Source organism: Mustela nivalis (assembly GCF_964662115.1).
Source record: "Mustela nivalis genome assembly, chromosome: 8".
Classification (NCBI taxonomy): domain Eukaryota; kingdom Metazoa; phylum Chordata; class Mammalia; order Carnivora; family Mustelidae; genus Mustela; species Mustela nivalis.
The window spans coordinates 58,294,336-58,314,703 of NC_139027.1; the positions used below are offsets into that span (position 1 = coordinate 58,294,336).

A 20,368-nucleotide genomic window follows, 5' to 3' on the forward strand; every position below is an offset into this window, starting at 1 on the left:
TCTGCTGGGCTTCTTCTAGTACCCTTTCTTGGCAGGTTTTTAACTCAAGGAGCAGCTGGTAAAGACGTTTGCAGAGTCCCAACTCGGTATCATAAGCAAGTATAGAAGGGTGTATTTGGAACTGAGAGAGAATAATTTAATAAATGGAACACATTCATGCTTCCTTTATATAAAACCTAAATGGATTCATATGAAATTTTGTTTTTATGTATCTGATTAACAACAGTTCTAAAACCACTTTTTACTCACTGGTTTCTTTTTTCTACATCTGAAATATGAAATGGTATAGGTAGTTTGTTTTTTTGTTTTTTTTTTTAAGATTTTGACAGAGGCACAGCGAGAGAGGGAACACAAGCAGGAGTGGGAGAGGGAGGGAAAAGCCCACCCAGCAGAGAGCCTGATGAAGGGCTCCATTCCAGGACCCTGGGATCATGACCTGAGCCAAAGGCACACGTTTATCAAGTGAGCCACCCAGGTGCCCCGATATGGGTAGTTTTATGTTACAAATCCAAATAAGTATTTGAGTACCCATGAAGAACACTAGACTAGGCACTGAGAAATTTAGGATATTGTCTATTATGTACAATGAATTAAGTACAAGAATGAAAAGATAGAGGTCTCTGTCCTGATGAATTTTGGAAAAAAAGACTAATTTTTTGAACAATACTGTTACTAGTTATAAGCTTAGATCGAGAACATTCCCACTAGCATACATTTCTGTGGCATTTACCAGTTATGAAATGTAAATTATTCCTTATCTGCTATATGGTAATACATCAAGGGAAGATTACTTTTCCTTTCATCATGAAAAATGATTGTTGTAATTTCATCAAATGGCTTTAAACTGGTAATAGTATTTCTGCAACCTACTTAACAGATAATGTTAAAATTACATTAGCCACAAAGTATGAACTAACCTTCAAGATATAAAAACTGTTGAGTATTTAATAGCCTAATGTAGATAATGTTTAAAAATATATTCTTGAGTAGATGGATTCATTATCAAGGCGATTTTCCTATCCTATTTAAATAGAAGAGAGGGGTGCCTGGGTGGCTCAGTCAGTTAAGATCCTGACTCTCGACTTTGGCTCAGGTCATGACCTCAGGGTTGTGAGATCGAGCCCTGTGAGGGGCTCTGCACCAGGCGTGGAGCCTGCTTCTTGAGTTTCTCTCACTCTCCTTCTGCCCTTCATCCTGCTCCCTCTTAAAAAAAAAAATAAAAAAATAAATTGAATAGAAGAGAATTATCCTTTACTTTTTAACATTTTCTGTCTTTACTACCTTCCTCTAGTTTAAAAAAAAAATAACCCCAAGCTGGGAAACATGCAAGTTTGCTTTTTGAAGAGCGATGAAATGTTAGCTGGAAGTAAGAGTCTGAGTCATCTTCATTTGAATATATATTTTATTTAGGATGCGGCACTAACAGCATGATGATAAACTGTCACAAATTTATACCAAGAAGCACACAATCTTTCAAATGTGGTGTTTTTCACAAGTAATTTAAGTTTAACATTATTGTTATTTGGTACTAGAATCAAAGACGACATTTAGATTCTTCAGCTTTAGAGCCTTTAGTAACATCAAAATGATTGTCTAGTCAGGCAGAAGAAAGAAACTCAAAAGCAGTTTCTTTTTCTTCTGCCAGTTCCTTTGCAGTCAGGTCCATCTTCTCACGTGAGAAATCATTAATAGTGAGACCTTCAACAATCTTCCAGGTCTTGTTCTGTTTGGAAATAATTGCATATAAAAGATTTACAATTAAATTAGAACTGATCTTCCAGCAAGCAACAACTTAGATTGAACTTAAAGCTACAGGAGTATCTGTTTATAAAGACTGATTTAAAGAAATCAAAATCCAGATCTTAACAGATAATTCTGATAAAAGTTCAACACTTAAAAAGTAAGGTACTATTGATAGATATACAGTATTAGAGTCATGATAACAAAGTATGTAATATCAAAAGTTGAATCTTGCTTTCCAGATTGAATCTTTTAGTAACCCGAAGTTGTGCTTTGTAGAATTTTGAAGTTGAGAAAAATGTCTAATTTAGTAAAGGAAGAACTTCCTAAATTATACCAGTATTAATAAAAACATGCAACTACTTTCTCAGAATGGGACAGAGGGAAATAACCCCAAAATACTTTACCTTGATTGTAACAGGGAAGGAATACAGCAAATCATCAGGAACACCATAGGAATTGCCATCAGAGATAATGCCCATGGACACAAATTCTCCCTGAAAATAAGAATCAATGTTTTACATTCTTGGGGTGCTTAGGGATTAGTTTTGCAACCAAATGACACATGAATTAAAAAAACTAAACCTGGTGATGCTTTCTTACCACGTGTGTAACTTTAATACTGTATAGGGAAGCATCACCAGGCACATCCCTGACAGGGTAACTTTTATGGGTATTATCTCACTCCACTCTCCTAATCCCTGTAAAGTAAGCCAGAGAAACATAATCCTCATTTTATAAATGAGGAAGCTCTGGCCCAATATAAGTTTTAAGAAAAACAAACAAACAAACAAACAAACAAAAAAACCCCAAAAACCCCCCACGTCCACCAGGTGTAATAGGTGTTTTCCAGTTCTCTCATCTAATCCTTAACAACCCTAAGGCGAATGCCACATAAAAGATAACCAAAGGTTAATTAACTTTCCCAAGATTATTCAGCTCATAGGCAGCTGATCTGGGATATAAACCTAACCTGCCTAACTGCAAGGTTATGTTCTTTTCATATCACAGCATCAGAGGACAAAAATCAAAGAGTGGCGTGTGCAAATCATAGAGTCCTCACCTCTGGGGTTCCAAACCAGATGTCTCTGACGTGGTCACAGATGGCTTTTGCAGCAGACATTGCACTGGAGAGCTTTCGAGCTTTGATGACAGCAGCACCACGCTGCTGCACAGTCTGGTTGGGGACAGGCAGAGACAGCATTACTTGATCATGAAAGGACAATTTTCATCACTACCAAACTAACCCTGGAGTGAGAGACCGCAGCTACAGTTTAATGTATTCCCCTCCCAAAATCATACAATTACCCAGCATGGGCCTTACCAACCTATTTCAGTTACAAGTGTATCTTTTTGAAAAAAGAAAACTACAAATTCACATAGGAAGTTTACTACACTCTGTGTGGAGAAATGGATCTCTTTATAAAGATTAACTGGAGGACTAGAAGGAACTCTAGTTTTTTCCCCACTTTAGCAACCAATCTTGACCGCCACACAGCAGATCAAATCAGATAGGATCATGACTGGCTCTGCATGTAGTCATCAGAAAAACCGTGAAAGGCCTGCTCTCCTTGAGAAACATGCCGCCAAATGGAGAGACACTTGGGGTCAGCAATGGGGTGTCTCTCTCCAGAGTTCTTTATGCTTGGCTGTTAAGAGATTTTTCTTACGGTGATGAATTCTCCCTTGAGCCAGCTGTCATCTTTTAGAGCGTCATAAACACCAACTTCCTTTCCTTGCAGTTTCACCTTAGCGTGGCTGACATCTGGGTACTGAGTTGAGGAATGGTTTCCCCAGATAATGACATTCTTTACATCATCAGAAGTCACACCAAGTTTAAGAGCAATCTAGTGAAATAGAAAACAAATGCATTACTAAGACAAATGCTTTTTATTTCAAACTGTGCCTGTCTGACAAACATCTTTAAAGGCCTCTGAAACTTCAAGAGAACCCACAAGTTTTATCTATCTGTATTAAAAAAAAAAAGAAAGAAATATTGCTCGGTAATTTCGTCAAAGCTTAGCAGTATAAACAAAATGTGAACCTGAAACATCACAGGCTAGAATATTTAAGAGCAGAGAGCATCCTACAGTTTATGATGAACTTATCAGTACAGGCGGTTTATTAAACACAAAATGCCAACATAAAACACCAAGCAAGAGCTTAAGAATATATAGATGTGACCTTTGTTTTGTTGTATTTACTTGGAGATGTCTCCTCAGCACTTCTGAGCAATCAGGTTCGAGTATGGGAATTTCTCCATATTTAGGTGAAATTTTTTTTACCACATACCTAAATCAAGTGATCTTAAATATGGAATTTTAGAGTTGAAAGAGGCTCAGATTACTAAAAGTATAGTTGTCTTCAATTTACAGATTAGGAAACCAAAGGAAAGAGTTTAAATAAAATACTAAAATGATACTAAATATGACAGTTTCTAGCTATAGGTTTAAAAAGCATTTAAGAAGACACGTGGCTGGCTTAGTTGGGGGAGTATGTGACGCTTGACCTCAGAGTCCTGAGTTCGAGCCCCATGTTAGATGTAGAGATTACTTAAAAACATATTTTAAAAATGTAAAAAGCAAACAAATAAAAATCACTTTAAGATCCTGCATGCCGGAGCGCTTGGGTGGCTCAGTGGGTTAAGCCTCTGCCTTCGTCTCGGGTCATGATCTCAGGGTCCAGGGACTGAGTCCCACATTGGGCTCTCTGCTCAGCGGGGAGCCTGCTCCCCGCCCCACCTTCTCTGCCTGCCTCTCTGCCTACTTGTGATCTCTGTCAAATAAATAAACAAAATCTTAAAAAAAAAAAAAAAAAAAAAAAGATCCTGCATGCCTTATAGTCACATGACTATCAATTATATAGTGTAGTACACTATCCACAGATAAAGTTCGAAAATTATGTTTTTAAAAGATATAAATAGGGTGTCTGGGTGGCTCAGTGGGTTGAACCTCTGCCTTTAGCTCAGATCATGGTCTTGGGGTCCTGGGATCGAGCCCTGCATCGGGCTTCCTGCTCGGTGGGGAGCCTGCTTTCCCCCTCTCTCTGCCTGCTTTCTGCCTACTTGTGATCTCTCTCTCTGTCAAATACATAAATAAAGTATTAAAAAAAAGATATAAATGATCAAAATCAGTTCACTTATTTTGTTATTCACCTAAAAAGGGAATGTGCAAAAAGAAATTACGGTTAGTTGTATGCATAATTTGTTCTTAGATAGCAGAACTGTGATGAACCAGAAGGGTATGTTTTGGAAAAAATTTTTTATGATTTTATGAGCTGATGTGTCAGTGTATCGTTGTGGGCGATTTTTCCTTCTTTTATATTATGGTAAAAATGGGAGAAAAAAATAGCTGCACCAGAGTTCACTGTTTTTGCATGAAAAAAGTCAGTCTCAAAAGGTCTCTTCCTCACTACATGATTCTATTTTTTTTTAAATTTTTTATTTTTTATAACATGATTCTATTTTTGTGACATTCTCAAAATGACCAAATTAATTAAGATGAAGAACAGATAAATGGTTGTTAGAGCTCAGGAATGGAGAGGGAGTGCATAACTATAATGAGGCAGCATTAGGAGGTTTTCTTATGGGTCATCAAACAGTTCTGTGGTGAGTATAGTAATCTACGTATGTGATTAAAGACAAAGAAATGAATGTAAAAACTGTAGAAATCTGAGTGAATCTATTAACAGTGTTGTGTGTAGTTTAGTCAATTTCCTAGTTTTAAAAAAGCTCTATAGACATGGAACATGTTACTGATGGGGGAAGTGAGTTTATGGGGACATGGGATTCTCTGTACTATTTAACTTCTGAGTTTATAATTACAACAAAATAAAAAGTAAGAACAAAACAGCAACCAACCAAACAAAAAAGATACTGATGAAAAAGGCCAATACCTGAAATGTTTGCAGTGACTTGAGTCATCTTTATACCAATTTACTCAGTCAAGTAAGAATCCAATTGTGTTTACTTTCACTATGACCCTAATGTTGAGACTTCTTAAATCCTAGAATAGTTAAATGATTTTAATTCTCTTAAAATCTGTTTTTGATATTTAAAATCACTTCTCAGCTAAACCCTGCTTCATCTAGAGTTCTGTAAGTATTACGGCTATTTACCATTTAGTCTCACTAATTAGCTGGACAGTTGGTTTCTAGAGAATCCAGCAACCCATCTGCTTAGTGGTGCAGGCACAGTGGTGTGCTGTGAAGTACCATATTCTGTGTGTGCCATGACCTTCAAGGACTTGGGAAGAATTGCCCTTACTTCTATTTAGCTAGTATCACAGAGAAAACGGAAAATTTACCCAAGGCAAGTAACCCAAGATGTCTATTACCAAGAACTTAGAACCTGTAATTTTGCTGAATGTCAGCCCTAACTGCTCCAAAGTATGATGAAGCTACAGGAAACTCCTTACTTTCTTTGTCCTGCTGCCTACTTCCTCTTTTTATTTATTCTATTTTATTTTATTTATCCACTCAGCTAATTTACTTCTGAATGGATAGCAAAGTCAATACTTTGCAGATGCAGTCTCTGAATTTCATTCATATTAGAGCTAGTCTAAATTAACATGTATCCAGGATTCCACTTCCTTGCTCCCTTCGACCTTTCACGTCTAACATGTAGTTCTGTTAAACAGTTTTGGACTAATTCTCCAGCCCAGTAATTCCTCCTGCTCTTCTGCACCCCCATACCAGCTATTAGTTTTATTGCCAAAATAAAACTGCCAAAACTGTTGGCATTCATATGCAGCTCTGGTTTACAAATACACAGGGGGATTCTGCAGGTGATAAACAGTCACTAGGGAGCTAGGTCTTCTGATTTCCAAAATAAATTATGTAAGGCTAGCAACATTCATGTAAGAAATTAAGTCTTTGAGCTTGTTATTTTTCTCACTGGATGAACAACTCCTACAGGAAGAAGAAACTGCTTTTTTAAAAACTTGCCAAAAGTTCTCACTATGCCAGACTGACATACTGGAACATATGCCAAGTTAAAGTCTAACAAGACTACTACTTCTCTCTTTCCTCTCTCAGACTTTTGCCCTTACAGGGAGAACTGTTTTGGGCACTGGGACAAAGTGTCACTTAGTAGTACCTCTGGAAGCAGAATTTTCCAGTGCCTGCCTTCACCAATGCCTCAGTTGAAACAGCAAAAACCAAGTTTTTCAGTGGAGTCATTTTACCTCTTTTCCGTTGTTGCAAGTAAGTTACCATCTGGCCATCTAGAACCTACAAATGTACCACCTAAAACCATCTTTTCCTTCATGACTGTTTTGTAGTACACAATCTCCTGCCTCCACTTATTCAAATGAACTCCCATTCTTTCTACCCGCCTCAACTTTAGTTAAAAAGTAAGGAAAAAGACCCAGTTCACAGCCTAAAGCCCCACAGGAAAGATCTACAACCTAACAGATTATCTAACGACCTTCTAAATTAATGGAATTTTCAAGGAGATATATGAGGTGTGGTTCTTCTCAACTCTTAGTTATAGGCCTCTTAATTAACACTGCTGGGGCACCTGGGTGGCTCAGTGGGTTAAAGCCTCTGCCTTCAGCTCAGGTCATGATCTTGGGGTCCTGGGATCAAGCCCCGCATCGGGCTCTCTGCTCAGTGGGGAGCCTGCTTCCCTTCACCTTTCTCTCTGCCTGCCCCTCTGCCTACTTGTGATCTCTGTCAAATAAAGTCTTAAAAAAAAAATAATACTGCTAATAAAAATCATTACTACTAAATACAGCCAATCTTTATTGAGTTTTATTATGTGACAGGTACCATAAAAGAACTTAACTTAGATCTTATCTCATTTAATCCACATAACTTCCCTTTGAGGTAGAAGTATTATCCCATTTTATACCTTGAATACACTTCCTCAAGGTCACAGAGCCAGTAAGTGAACTTAGGCCACATAATCTCTTTACGTAAGAACACACCTAAGGGTTTTGGAGTCAGGCAAATCTAGCTGGCTTCATCATTTACTAGCTATATGACTATGATCCCAGACCATTCGGGGCTTCTGGTTTCTGTGTATAAAACAGAGATAATGACCTATCTCATATAGGTATTAGAAAAATGAAATGATAAGTTACACACAGAGCATTCAGCTTAGGGTAGAGGCTTAACAAAATGTCAATTCTTTTCTCTGTTACTGGGTAACTCCAAAGCTGGAAGATGATCAATTCTCAGTTTAAAGCAGTGGTTTTTCAACTTAGACCTCACACCATCTTTTGATAAAATGTTTTCTTCAAACTAAACAAAACTGTCTTCTTTAGAAGAAAAAGGACTGAATTCAAAGACCTATCTAATAGTGATGACCTGTGGATGAGGAGGTATGGCCAGAAAGTTGCTAGGGAAAAAGGAAAGAAGTTATGTCCAAGAAACTAGAACTCTTTTATGGCTTTCAGGGACACTGGGATCATCTAGACCCCAGAAAGCCTAGGAAACCAGCACAAATGATCAGAGGTGGCGCCTCATTTTTCGAAGAGCTACTGGTCACTGACCCCTTGGCACTTTTATCTAAACCTCCAAGGGGTAAGGAAACTTGAGAACAATTAAAATTTAGTTTCTAAATAGTTCAAAGTAGAATGTTTTATGGGAACATGTAGAACATTAAAAAGATATAAAAATAAAATTAAATATAAAATTAAACATTAAAAAATCTGAATCTGCTGGGTTAGCTATAGGGAAAAAGGAAGCAGAACCACACAAAACACAAAAAGCTCAAATCTTTTTTATAATGTTCTATATATCTGGAAAAAATAAACTATGTATTGTCCTATTAATTATACTAATAACCAATTCTTTTTTTTTTTTTTTAAAGGTAGGCTCTATGCACAGCATGGAGCTCCAGGGAGGGTCTAAACTCATAACCCTGATGAGATCAAGACCTGAACTAAAATCAAGAGTTAGAGATTTAAATGACTGAACCACCCAGGCGCCCCTAATGACTGTTTTTTTTTTTTTTTTTAACCCCTGTAGCAAGAGGACATTAGGAACAGTATTTTGGCATAGTTAGCAAATGAACTATAGTTGAGAAAATTAAGTAAAAGTTCAGCCTCCTTAAGAGTCTAGATGCAAAGACTTCCTAACAAATTAGAATAGCTTTCTACTTGGGGGCGCTTGGATGGCTCAGTGGGTTAAGCCTGTGCCTTTGGCTTGAGTCATGATCCCAGGGTCCTGGTATCAAGCCCTGAATTGGGATCTCTGCTCAGCGGGGAGCCTGCTTCCCCCTCTCTCTCTGCCTGCCTCTCTGCCTGCTTGTGATCTCTCTCTGTCAAATAAATAAATAAAAATCTTAAAAATAAAGAATAGCTTCCTACTAAACAAAAACAAAAAAGTAAGCATTAGCTACTTCAAAAGTGTGAGAAAAAGGTTTTAAAGCTGAAAATTCAAGATTTTAAAAGGTGTTTTTCTACCTGAGCTTTAGCTCGGTTGTGATCCAGACGAGTCAAGCAACTGAAGTTCTCCTTGGGAATGGATGGTGCCGACTTGGCAGCTGTCAGGCAGTTGGTATTGGCTGGGTTCCCCACCACGATAACCTAGGATATATGGGAGGCACAGTGAAGTTACACATCATAAATTGATGAACTAAACTATCTTAGAATATGACTGATAAATGTGTAACATGTAGCCTTTGTATCAAGTTTGTATGAGCTAAGTATAGTTACCACTATAGTTTCCATAGTATTTCCACTCCACTGCTGGTGTCTGGTGTGATTACTGAAACATGTCTTTCTTTAATAAAGCTACCAACATGTACACAAGTTGCTTTCCAGGTTGCAGCATGCAAGACCAAAGGTACATGTCTATCCATTTTGTTTTGTGCCAGAACAGAGACAGAGCATTTATCTCTTTACCACACACGACACACAAACACGCAATCAAAGGCTCTGAGAGAACAATTCATTCATAAAATTTTCCTTCTTATAAAACCAGTCCAAGAAAGAAATTCGACTTGAGCAGTTTAACTTTAGGACAGTAATTTCTTTTTATTAATTAGAGGAAATTTTTAATCTTGCCTAATCCTAAGAATTAACTGGGGTTTGCTAGAATACAGATTACCAAGTCCTATCCACTCTATACCTTTTGAATCAATCATTAGCAGAAAGTACTTCAGGCTACTTTTTTTTTAAACTGGGGAAGTACAGGATATACTATATTATAATACAGTATAGGAAGATGTCCACATGTACTTAACCTTTTAAGTTTTAGATTCTTTAATAAAACTATAAACTTACTGGGAAATAATGTCAAAGTTACCGAAAAGCTGTGAGCTTATTACAAAGACTATCTCCCACATCCTCTTTACCCAGATTTCCTAATTTTTTCCATTTCTCTCCCTTTACACACACACAGTACCCTTAGTCTTTCTGGCCCATTGGAGAACAAGCTAAAGATCTGATACTCTAATGCCCCCAGTGTCAGTAAATATTTTTCCAAAAAGGATACTTAGCTGAGAGGTGATTATAGTGCAAGCAGCACAGCTCTAAGCAGCCTGGATCAGTCCAAACAATGCTGTCATTTTTTATTAAGAGACCCATGAATTTCTACTCATTTCTACTATTTTCTGTTAATGATTACAGAAAATAAAAGTACGCTATTTAAGATGAATTCTACAGGAAGCAAAAATTCAGGTATGTATAAAATATTGTAACAGAACATTGTAACTGGCAACTTTAAAATCTTAAACATTTTCTTTTACCTTTGTTTAAAGTCAGGACTGGGAAGAATAAGTCTAACAAAATCAGTAAAACCTCTAACCAACAAGCCTTTTTGCTTACTTATTTGGTAAAAAGAGGCCTTAATGTAATATTAAGTAAGGCAAATTCAGAAACTAAAGTAGCTTCCACACAAAGAGAGGAAGTAATACCAACCAACTCCTCAAAAGACAAGTATATCAAATATCTCTGGATTAAGAAAAATCTGAGCATTTCAGAAGTCACCATCTCAATGCTGAGAACACAGCTTACAGCCATCTCTCCCTATCATCATACACACAAATCCAAACATCTGAACAAATATTCCCATGCATCAAAAAGGCACCAGAAGGTTCTGTGCCTTCTCTATAGGACTGTAAATTAATAGTAAATTTCCGTATCACAGTAATGGACAAAATATTTTTGAGAACCTCTAAATAAAGATTTCTACATTATAAAAAAAAAAACTCAGAAAAGGAGAGCTTATCAAGTAAAACTCTATCTGTATTTACTGACCGCTGCAGAAAAGTAATGGGGGAGAAAGCAAGTATTTTGTCTTTACTTAAATGCTAAAAAAAGAAATTTCAAATGCTGATAATAGAAACCCCATAAAATACTGTATTGGTCACCTTAACTGACTTCTTGGCATACTTCTCCAAGGCTGCACCCTGGCATTTGAAGATTTTCACATTTGCTTTAAGTAAATCTTTCCTCTCCATGCCATCCCTTCTTGGCATGGAGCCCACAAGAATGGCCACATCCAGGTCTTTGAAGGCAACATCTTCTTTATCTGTTGCAATGACATCTGTGAACAGGGCAATAAATATGCAGAGCTACTGAAACACCAAAGTCTGAGGTTTTCTTTTTCACACTCAACCTAGCCAGTAATTCTTTCACTTTGTAGCAAATGTTTACTTTACATATCACAATGATAAAAGTTTCAGGGGCCTAAGAAAGGAAAAGTTATATAATCAACAAACATAATAAAATGTAAATTAATTTTGCTTTTCCTATTTCAGTAATCATTTCAAGTTTGAAAACTCTACAGCTTTTGTTCTATGATCAGGTATGATGCAAAACACAATATAAACTTTCAACTCTGTGCAACATTTGTTATTCAAACCAACTACCAATAACATGATAGGAGAAATTAATTTACCTAACCTTTAAGTTGTGATTACTTTAAGATCTAAGATATCAATCACAGATTCAAAATAATGTTTATTGAGAAGCTTCATGCCAGGAATAACACTACAAATTTTGTTGTATCAAATTTATTCTTAGTATTTTATGAAGACAAAGAGGTTTAAGGAGGTTAATCTGCCATAAAAAAGCAGTGAACCTGTAATTCCAGCCCAGGCTGGTCAAGAGGTCAACCACTATTTCCTGTGCTAGCCCAGTAAATATATACTACTTACTCTTTGATTAAAGAACATAAGTCATCACTCCCCTTTACTGACCATATTAAAAATGCCATGACCAGTACTATAGACTGAATGTTTCTGTTCCTCACAAAATTCAGGTTGAAACCTAATCCCCAATGTGATGGTATTATAAGGCAGGGCCTGTGGAAGATGATTAGGTTATAAAGGTAGATCCCCTCATGAATAGGATTAATGGCCTTCTACAAGAGGTCTCAGAGGGATTCTTCACCCCTTCTGTCTTGAGGACACAGGAAGAAGATGGAACCAGGAAATGGTCTCTCACCAGAATGTGAATATGCCTTAGTCTTGATTTCCTAACCTCCAGAACTATGAGAATTAAATTTTTGTGGTTTATAAGCAACTCAGTCTATGGTATTTTTGTTATAGTAGCCCAAATGGACTAAGCCAACCAGGATTCAGCATTGTCATTGGTAAGTTTTTAGGAGAGTCAAACTGTGTTACAGTAAGGCTGCTGTAGAGCTCCCAGCAGGTATACAAAGAAACACCAGTTGGTAAGGGGAATCTTCTTCCCAGCCATGAATACTTATTTGCAGACTCTACACTCCCTGTCATATTCACAGCTGACTAAAGACAAGCTGACTGTAACCTGAACCCATTAGAGAGCAAAAGAACTCAGCAGAGAAAGGAATAAAAATGTGACAATGCAATAAAGCTGATTCGGAAATAGAGGGTGAGTTGTATGTCTACTATACTTCAGTTTAAAAAAAGAAAGAGAGCATGAGGAAAGGGAGCCAGCAGAATAGCTTGGCAGGGCAAAGCACTCTCTTATATAACTATGCACCAAAATGATTCAGACAAGAGAGTACCCCTTTGTAAATGTTTATTGAATGGACATATGAATTGAACATTTTTTTTTTTTTTAGATTTATTCACCTATTATCTTAGAGAGAAAGTGAGAGCCACAAACATGCAATATGTGGGGGGAGGATAGAGGGAGAAGGAAAGATTGAGAGACTCCTGTTGAGGGTGGTCTGATGCAGAACTCAGGACCATGACCCAAGTTGAAACCAAGAAGAGGTGGACACTTGACCCACTGTGTCACCCAGGCACCCCTCTGAGCATTGGATGTGTATATATTTTGCTTGTGCAAACTTGGGAGAGCATTATTAATTAATCCTTACTAAAAAAAAATGATAATAATGAAGGGATACCTAAAGAAAAATATTCAAATTAGTTTACAAGTTGACCTGACATTTGAATGAAGTCGTCAATCAAATTTAAGACTTCTATCTTACATTTGTGTAATATTTCAATGATTCCTAAAGGCTCTTAGCAGAACCCTCATGGGCTTTTTCAAACTATGCAGCATATGACTAGGACAACTTATGCTGTATCTCAATCTGATGACCAGCTGTGGGTTAGGACTATATGTGAGGGACCAAACAATTTCTAGCCTCAGGGTAACATATAAGTCTGGAAGACATCATTTAGAGCTGCATAATTTAGGCATTGCTACTGCTTTTTAAATACATTTCAAAACACAATGCAGATAATCTCAAGTGTATAACCCTTATGCAACATTATCCTTAATTAGTAAGGTAAATTATAAGAATGCTGGAAAAAAGCATCGTCTCTTAACTGACATTGGTTACTTCTTGCTTTTACCCTTACATATTCTTGGTATACATCTTACCAAATAATTGTAGCTCAAAAAACAACAAAAAACACTTTTCTGAAATAGTTTCTAATTGAGAGGCTAGTTAAAAATCTAAATCTGTTTTTTGAAAGACATAAAATACTATAAAATCCTTTTATCCTCCACCCCCCCAACTCACCTTTCAGGAGGGGAAGGGCACAGTCTTGCAGTTCCATTAGGACACCATCTAGGACACCCATCATGGGTGTGATATCCAACAGCACAAGAATTATTGGCTGCCAAGTAAATAGTAAGGACAACATCTGTCAGTGTAGGTTATTCATTTAGTCACAAAAAAGTCCTCTTGTAAATTTTAGTTCAAGGAAAGCTAAATATTATCTGACATGAGGGATGAACTTAATATCTATGGGTGAAGAGAAGAAATAAATGCACACTTAAGAAAGGATTTTAGTGGAATTAAGGGAGTAAGAAAAGGGGGTGTCATTATACTTTAAAAAAAAAAGAACCGGGGGCGTCTCTTTAAACTGGAAAGCAGATCTGCCTTCTGACTATTTTGGGTCTAAAGACCATTTATCAATAAGTTAGTGCTAATTCAGCGACTTTCTCTCCCACATGACTCTCCCTACCCTAGTAGTTACTGTTACCAGGGAAAATCTTCCAGAGACCACTATCTGATGGCTGAACCAAGTCAACTAAATAAAATATGCAGAATAGTTAATACGCAAAGCATTTTCAATGGCTGGAGGGGTACATACAAATAAGATACCAGCTTATATTTATAGCAGTATGCCCCGTATAATTATTGGGATAACCCATCCCTTTCGTCATTAAAATATTTCTTTGAAACTAAATACAGGGTTTATTGATATTATTCTTATTTTGATTTGCAGTTCATAGGTAGTTCCCCTACCTGGTCTTTACCAAAGACTGATCCATTTCCAATACTGTACAGCAGGGAATATGCAATTTGACCAGCTGCTCCAGTCACAAGGACTCTGATTGGTTCAGACTGTAATGAAAGAGACGCATTAATTAACATCTTATTTTAAAATGCTATTTTGCCCTAAAGACATTCAGGGTTTTCTCTATAATAAGACAACCCCATACTTCAGAAGTTTATGTAAAATTTTAAAGTCTCTTCACATTTGGCTTAGTGGAAGATAACTTATTCCGGGCTTGTCCCAGTAAATACAGCATGCACAAATCAGCTGAGCAACTTCTGGAACATGTGTCCTTTGGCTAGATATTTATGCAGTGTTACTTAACTCTCATGTTATCCTGGAGTTACTTACAAAATCTTATCCATCTCGTCAAAGCTATTTTGCCACTGAAATAGGCCCAAAAGAGTTGATGTGCCTTATATGGTGATACAAACTCTGGCAGCAACTAGAACCTCATAAATCCTCTTATGCAAATCCCCCCACTCCCCATCTGCTAAAATAGAATCCCTCACACCAGGAAGACAAGTGACAGTGGTTAGTTAAAATTTTCCACTTACAATGAGTCAGAAGTTTTAATAAAACTACTAATAATGATTTGACTTGACTACCTGAAGGAGGAAAAATAAGTCTGTATTTTTTATTTAAGGAGAAAGATAAGCTAGAGAATACTGGATTATTATAAATTTTACCATTAAATAACTATTATGACAATATAGAAACTTTTGACAACCTGATTCCAAAAGAAAAGTAATTTTAAAAGAGAGGAAGTACAAAGAGCATAATAGTTGTAACAGAAGTTGTTTTATAGACCTCAACAGACCCTGAACAAAATACAGACATATGGACACAAATAATAACCAATATTCAAAGTGATGATCCGGAGTCACTAAAAAAAAGCAGCTCAGATAATTAAAAAGACAGAAATATTTATATTAAAAAGAGCTGAACACAAATGTTTGGAAACTTAATGGATACATTAGATGTACAAATCTGAACAAGGTGGACTGTTCCTTTCCTTGACAATACTGTGTAAATGGACTTTCACGGAGTCACCTCTATTGTTACCTGCACGAGAGAAGTGGTCCACTGAAATGAATGGGGCAGAAGTCTTTGATTTCTTTATATTTACAATTTCCTTTTCCAGGTGAGTCATGTCTTTGGGATGGAAGGAGACTATGTGCTATGACCTCCCAATCCTAACCTCTGAAGGTCAGAAGTATTTAGCAATTTGACACCCAGAGAAATCAAAGGAAAAAACTCTAAGGAAAGAAGTGCCAACTGCCGTAGAGAAATGAATCTGTATGTAGCAGACTATGTATGTATTTCTTCCTTACAGATGAGTGACCAGGATGTGAGTGCAAAAAAGGAGAAAACTACGGAGAGTTTACTCCCTGACCTTCTGAGTCTCTTCCCCATTTTCTTTTCCAACTTTTCCCCTAGGCCTTCATACCCCTAACAAGACAAAATACGGTAATTCCCCAAATAAACCTCCCCCCCCCCAAGACAGTCTTATGTTTCCAAACAGATGTCAGGTTTATAAGGAATGCTAAAGTTATCATATATGGTTATTTTTCATCATATGGCCTTTACATGTTTTTAATTCTGTCATTTTCCCCTCTTCCCTTGGAGTAGGTGAGAAAAAGGGAACAGAGGAAGAATTTCTAAATTCTGTATTTTTAAATTCTAATTTCTAAATTTTAAAGAATTTCTTTTTAGAATGCAAGCTCCTTAAGGACAGGGGCTTTGTCTGTTTTATTTACTACTGTATTCCAACTGCCTACAACAATGCCTGCCACATAGCTGGAGCTCAAATACTTGATGAAGAAATGGCTGGATCTTGTAAAATCACTACCCCAAACTTGGAAATGTAAAAGAGTTGTTTGGAAGCAATCCTAACATGCTCTAAAAAACTGTTTAAGATAATTTATTCATATATACTTGCAATGAGAGGGTTGGAAACTTAGAGATCACAATAATTCCAGCTATAGTTAGGAAAATTAAGTCCTAGTTCTAATGATATAGTTTTATTAATCAATTGATAAACTGTTATCTTACTTCATTCATTAAATGATACACTACTGGATCTCTATTATGTACCTGGTACTATTATCAAGCCAGATAATCCATTAGTAAACTATATGCAGGAAACAAGAGGATAGCCCAATTTTCTAAAACAGAGGTCTAGAGAGGTGGCAGAGTATAGTAGAGAGATAGCCTCTAGAGCTGGATGTTCTGGGTTCAAATCCTGACTTTACAACCCATCAGCTGTGTGCTTTTCACAAGTTACTTAGCCGCTGCATTCAGTTTCCTCACAGTAAAGTGGAGACAATGATAGCAGCTACCTAACAAATAAGGTAGTTGTACAGATTGAGAGTTAACATAAAAAGCATTAAGAACAGTATGTCACCAATACTAGAATTATAGATCTCTGTCACCACAGAATTTTCCTCTAAGGATTCTTCTACCCTGTGGTGTTCTACTTCTATGTCTGTTACTCTCTACTAGACTGTGAACCACACAATGATAGCAGCTACCTAACAAATAAGGTAGTTGTACAGATTGAGAGTTAACATAAAAAGCATTAAGAACAGTATGTCACCAATACTAGAATTATAGATCTCGTATGTCACCAATACTAGAATTATAGATCTCTGTCACCACAGAATTTTCCTCTAAGGATTCTTCTACCCTGTGGTGTTCTACTTCTATGTTACTCTCTACTAGACTGTGAACCACCACTGCCTTGCTATGAGGGCAGTCTGCCTTTGCCTCAAATTTGTGCTCCATTACAGTGTTCAACAAGTATTTGCTGAATTAATAAAAGGGTTAAGAAAACTATAAACACATGCTACTTGAATGTAAAGCAAGCCAAGATAAGAAATAAGGGGGAAGAGTATAACAATCTGTAAAGATTACAGGTAGATGGTTAGAACACAATAATGTAGTCAATCTTAGGTTTAGCTGCTAAAAAAAATGTGCTCCCAGTATCACAGTCTTCAGTGAAGTGCTTGTGGCCAGCTAATGAAGAGCTGCTAATTCCATCTCAGCAGTTTCCTTCCTCTAGATCTACGAACAAGTTATTTTCACAGGTAATTCTATCTTACTAAAAGTAGGATGAAGCCTAGTAAATGCCTGAATGTTTGATTATGAAATGGGAAAGGATGAGCCTATTTGGTTCTTTTTTGCTCTTTGCAACATTGCAGTAGAATAACAGGAGGGTGGGAGATTCCTGCTGACTTTCTACAATGTTACAGTGTGAAGACAGGTTACTATTCTTTGCTTAGATATCTGGGCAGTCGGCCAAGATCCAAAGGAGGAATGTCTCTGCTCTTGGCAGGGCTCTAATGACCTTCCTGCAGATTCAGACTGCCTTGCGCATGTGCTCAAGTCTCAGTGGTAAAGCTTGAATATAAGTGTTCTTTCTGTTATTCTACAGAAAAACCCCACGTATTCCTTTTTTTACTTTATAATTTACATATATTTCTGTAATATAAAAAAGAAACTATCATTCAGATTCCTTCATACAGTTAATCCCTGGTGTCCTTCCCTATTTCCTCTTAAAAAAAAAAACAAAAAAACTGCTTTGAACAGCTTACAAAAGATGACTCTTTTTAAACTCAGTGATTGTTCACATGGTCTCCTGAGGAGGCAAGGAGATTCTCAGTCACCTGAGAGGGCTGTCAGTTTCAGTAAACTGACAGGAGTGTTCTTTCTTAGGGACATCGGTGTTATCTGGTGCCCAAGTGACCTTCCAAGGGTGAGACCTGTCTTATCTACTGTGTTGCAAAACAACAAAAGAATGGGGGCCCAGGATTCTCCCTGTGACCTTGCGAAAATCATTTAATGTCACTGGGCTAACTTTTAAAATTAGAGTAAATAATTTCCAAATTCCCTTCTAATTCTAGAATTCCAATATAATGAATTACAGGGAATAAAGCTATCAGGTAATATAAATGCTGATTAAATACTTTGGTTTGTATTTGCAATATGAATTTGTATGTTCCTCCAGAACCTCAGCTACGGAAAATAAAATTTCAAAATGACTTGGTAATTGTCTGTATTGGACAATATGGTATGACGGAAAGAGCTGTAAGGCTCTTGGGGCAAACTGCTGTATGACCTTGAGGAAATCGTTCTCTCTGGGTTTCAATAATGTCAATTTTAATATATGAAGTAGGGGGAAATTCATCAAAATGATCTTTAAGGTCCCATCCAGTTCCAAAATTATGAAGTCTCAGGTTCTCTGTTACCTCTGCATTCTTGCTAAGTTTCTTAAGTCAGAGACCACTGAAATCATTTAAATTATAGGTAGGAAACTGAGGCTTAACATTGACTGAGAATTAGTAGCTGTCCCCACTGGCCCCTTATAAAGGTGGAGGAGGCAATGATACCCTTGCCTTAAAAATATGTCTTTCCAGGTTCTGGAAATTTCCAATTCATTCAAACATTTCCCCATAATCCCCACCTACCTCAGTATTTTGAGATAACGGGGAAGAATAACTTCAACTATAAATAAAAGTACTAGAGAAATTTGTCTGGTGTCAAATTTCACCTTCAAACACCATGCAGATTATTCATACGTCAGAGTTCCCTCACCAGCCTCCCCCCACCCCCTTTCAGGAGAGACAAGATGTGACGATCTAGGTATCCTGACCTTCACAAGATGGTTACATTGTGTAACATTAAGAGAAGTGGCTCTAGAATTCATAACCTACAAATCAACAAAGAACATCTGCACTAGTTATTTGGCTAGTGATGCCATCACTGCAACACATTCTGTCATTACAAAAGGACATCAATGAACAGGTTTTAAATAACATTTTATGAAATCAGATATGGCGGAAACACGGCTCTTGAAAATGTCGATCGCAGTCTGAAGTACCTGGTAAGCACAATCTATAACTAAGGGCCTTCTGCTTTCAAGGGGTTTGTGACAAAAGCCCTTAAAAATACCGTTGACTCAATTAAAAAAAAAAAAAAAAAGTTAGGACCCAACACCCCCGCCTCCCCAGTCAAACGTTATCATCCTTATCAAACCCTGGTATCGTGCTTTGGAGAAAACCTGCAGCTTATTTTGCACCCACGCTACGCAGCAGGACTGAGATCAAACCTCTCCAAGGACAAATTTCTCCAGAGCCCTCGTAAGAGCTCCCCAGGTGGAAACCAACCCCTTCCCAATTATTGGGTCATTACGACAGTCCCCAAAAGATGAGTCGGGTTTTTCCAAAGGGCTCGAAAGACAGTGCTTTGCACAGCCGCCCCCGCCCCACAAATCCTTCAAATGCAGGAAACCCCACACAGGGGCGCTTAGGTCGGGGGTAAGTAAGATCTAGGGGCTAACACTCACCATGATTAAGAAGAGCGCGAACAATTCCAGCACCTGTAAAAAGAGCCTCAGGGAATCGGGTCACCTCTACTGCGGAATTGACTTGGGGAGGGCGAACGCTCTTAGAAAGAAACGGTTCTTCTCCCAACCGCAGCGCCCTCTGGGAGCTGTAGTTTACGTAGCCGGATTATGGCGCATTCTTCAACGCATTTCCTTCAAGTGTTGAACTACACTTCCCGAGGTCAGAGGTTCGATCACGCCTTTCTCCCTGCGCTCTTCATCGATTGCAAAGTAGTCCCCGAGGGCGGGCCGCTGTGATTGGAGGGCAGCGATGAGTTGAAGATTTGTGCTTGGGGCGGGGAGGACCTGCTTGTTGGCGCCCAATAATTGGTGGGAGGGGAGGCACGTGGAAGGCGAGGGAGGAGATACAGACCCTTAAGCTACATCACCCACTTGTGCGTGAGTGAGACTTATCTTACCCCAAGGGTAAAAGTGGGAGGTAAAGAGACCTTCCGCTGCGTAAAATCGGCTCGACCCGGAAACAGAGTCTCTTTAAAACTCTTCACACTCCGTAGGGGCGGGCGGAATTGACGTGTTGCTAAGGCTGGAAGGCTTCGCAAGTTGCTAAG

At 37.8% G+C, this 20,368-nt stretch overlaps 1 protein-coding gene across 1 annotated transcript; it reads right to left on the minus strand.

Moving 5' to 3' along the window:
- Positions 1 to 1,384: 1,384 nt before the first annotated feature.
- Positions 1,385 to 20,261, minus strand: MDH1 (malate dehydrogenase 1). The gene is made up of 9 exons (XM_082746700.1): positions 19,761 to 20,261; positions 14,383 to 14,481; positions 13,651 to 13,747; positions 11,060 to 11,235; positions 9,150 to 9,272; positions 3,411 to 3,587; positions 2,804 to 2,917; positions 2,148 to 2,237; positions 1,385 to 1,723 (listed from the first exon to the last, which is right to left on the minus strand). The coding sequence occupies exons 1-9, from the start codon at positions 19,761 to 19,763 to the stop codon at positions 1,598 to 1,600; spliced, it is 1,005 nt and encodes a 334-aa protein (XP_082602826.1). The 5' UTR covers positions 19,764 to 20,261; the 3' UTR covers positions 1,385 to 1,597.
- Positions 20,262 to 20,368: the final 107 nt, after the last annotated feature.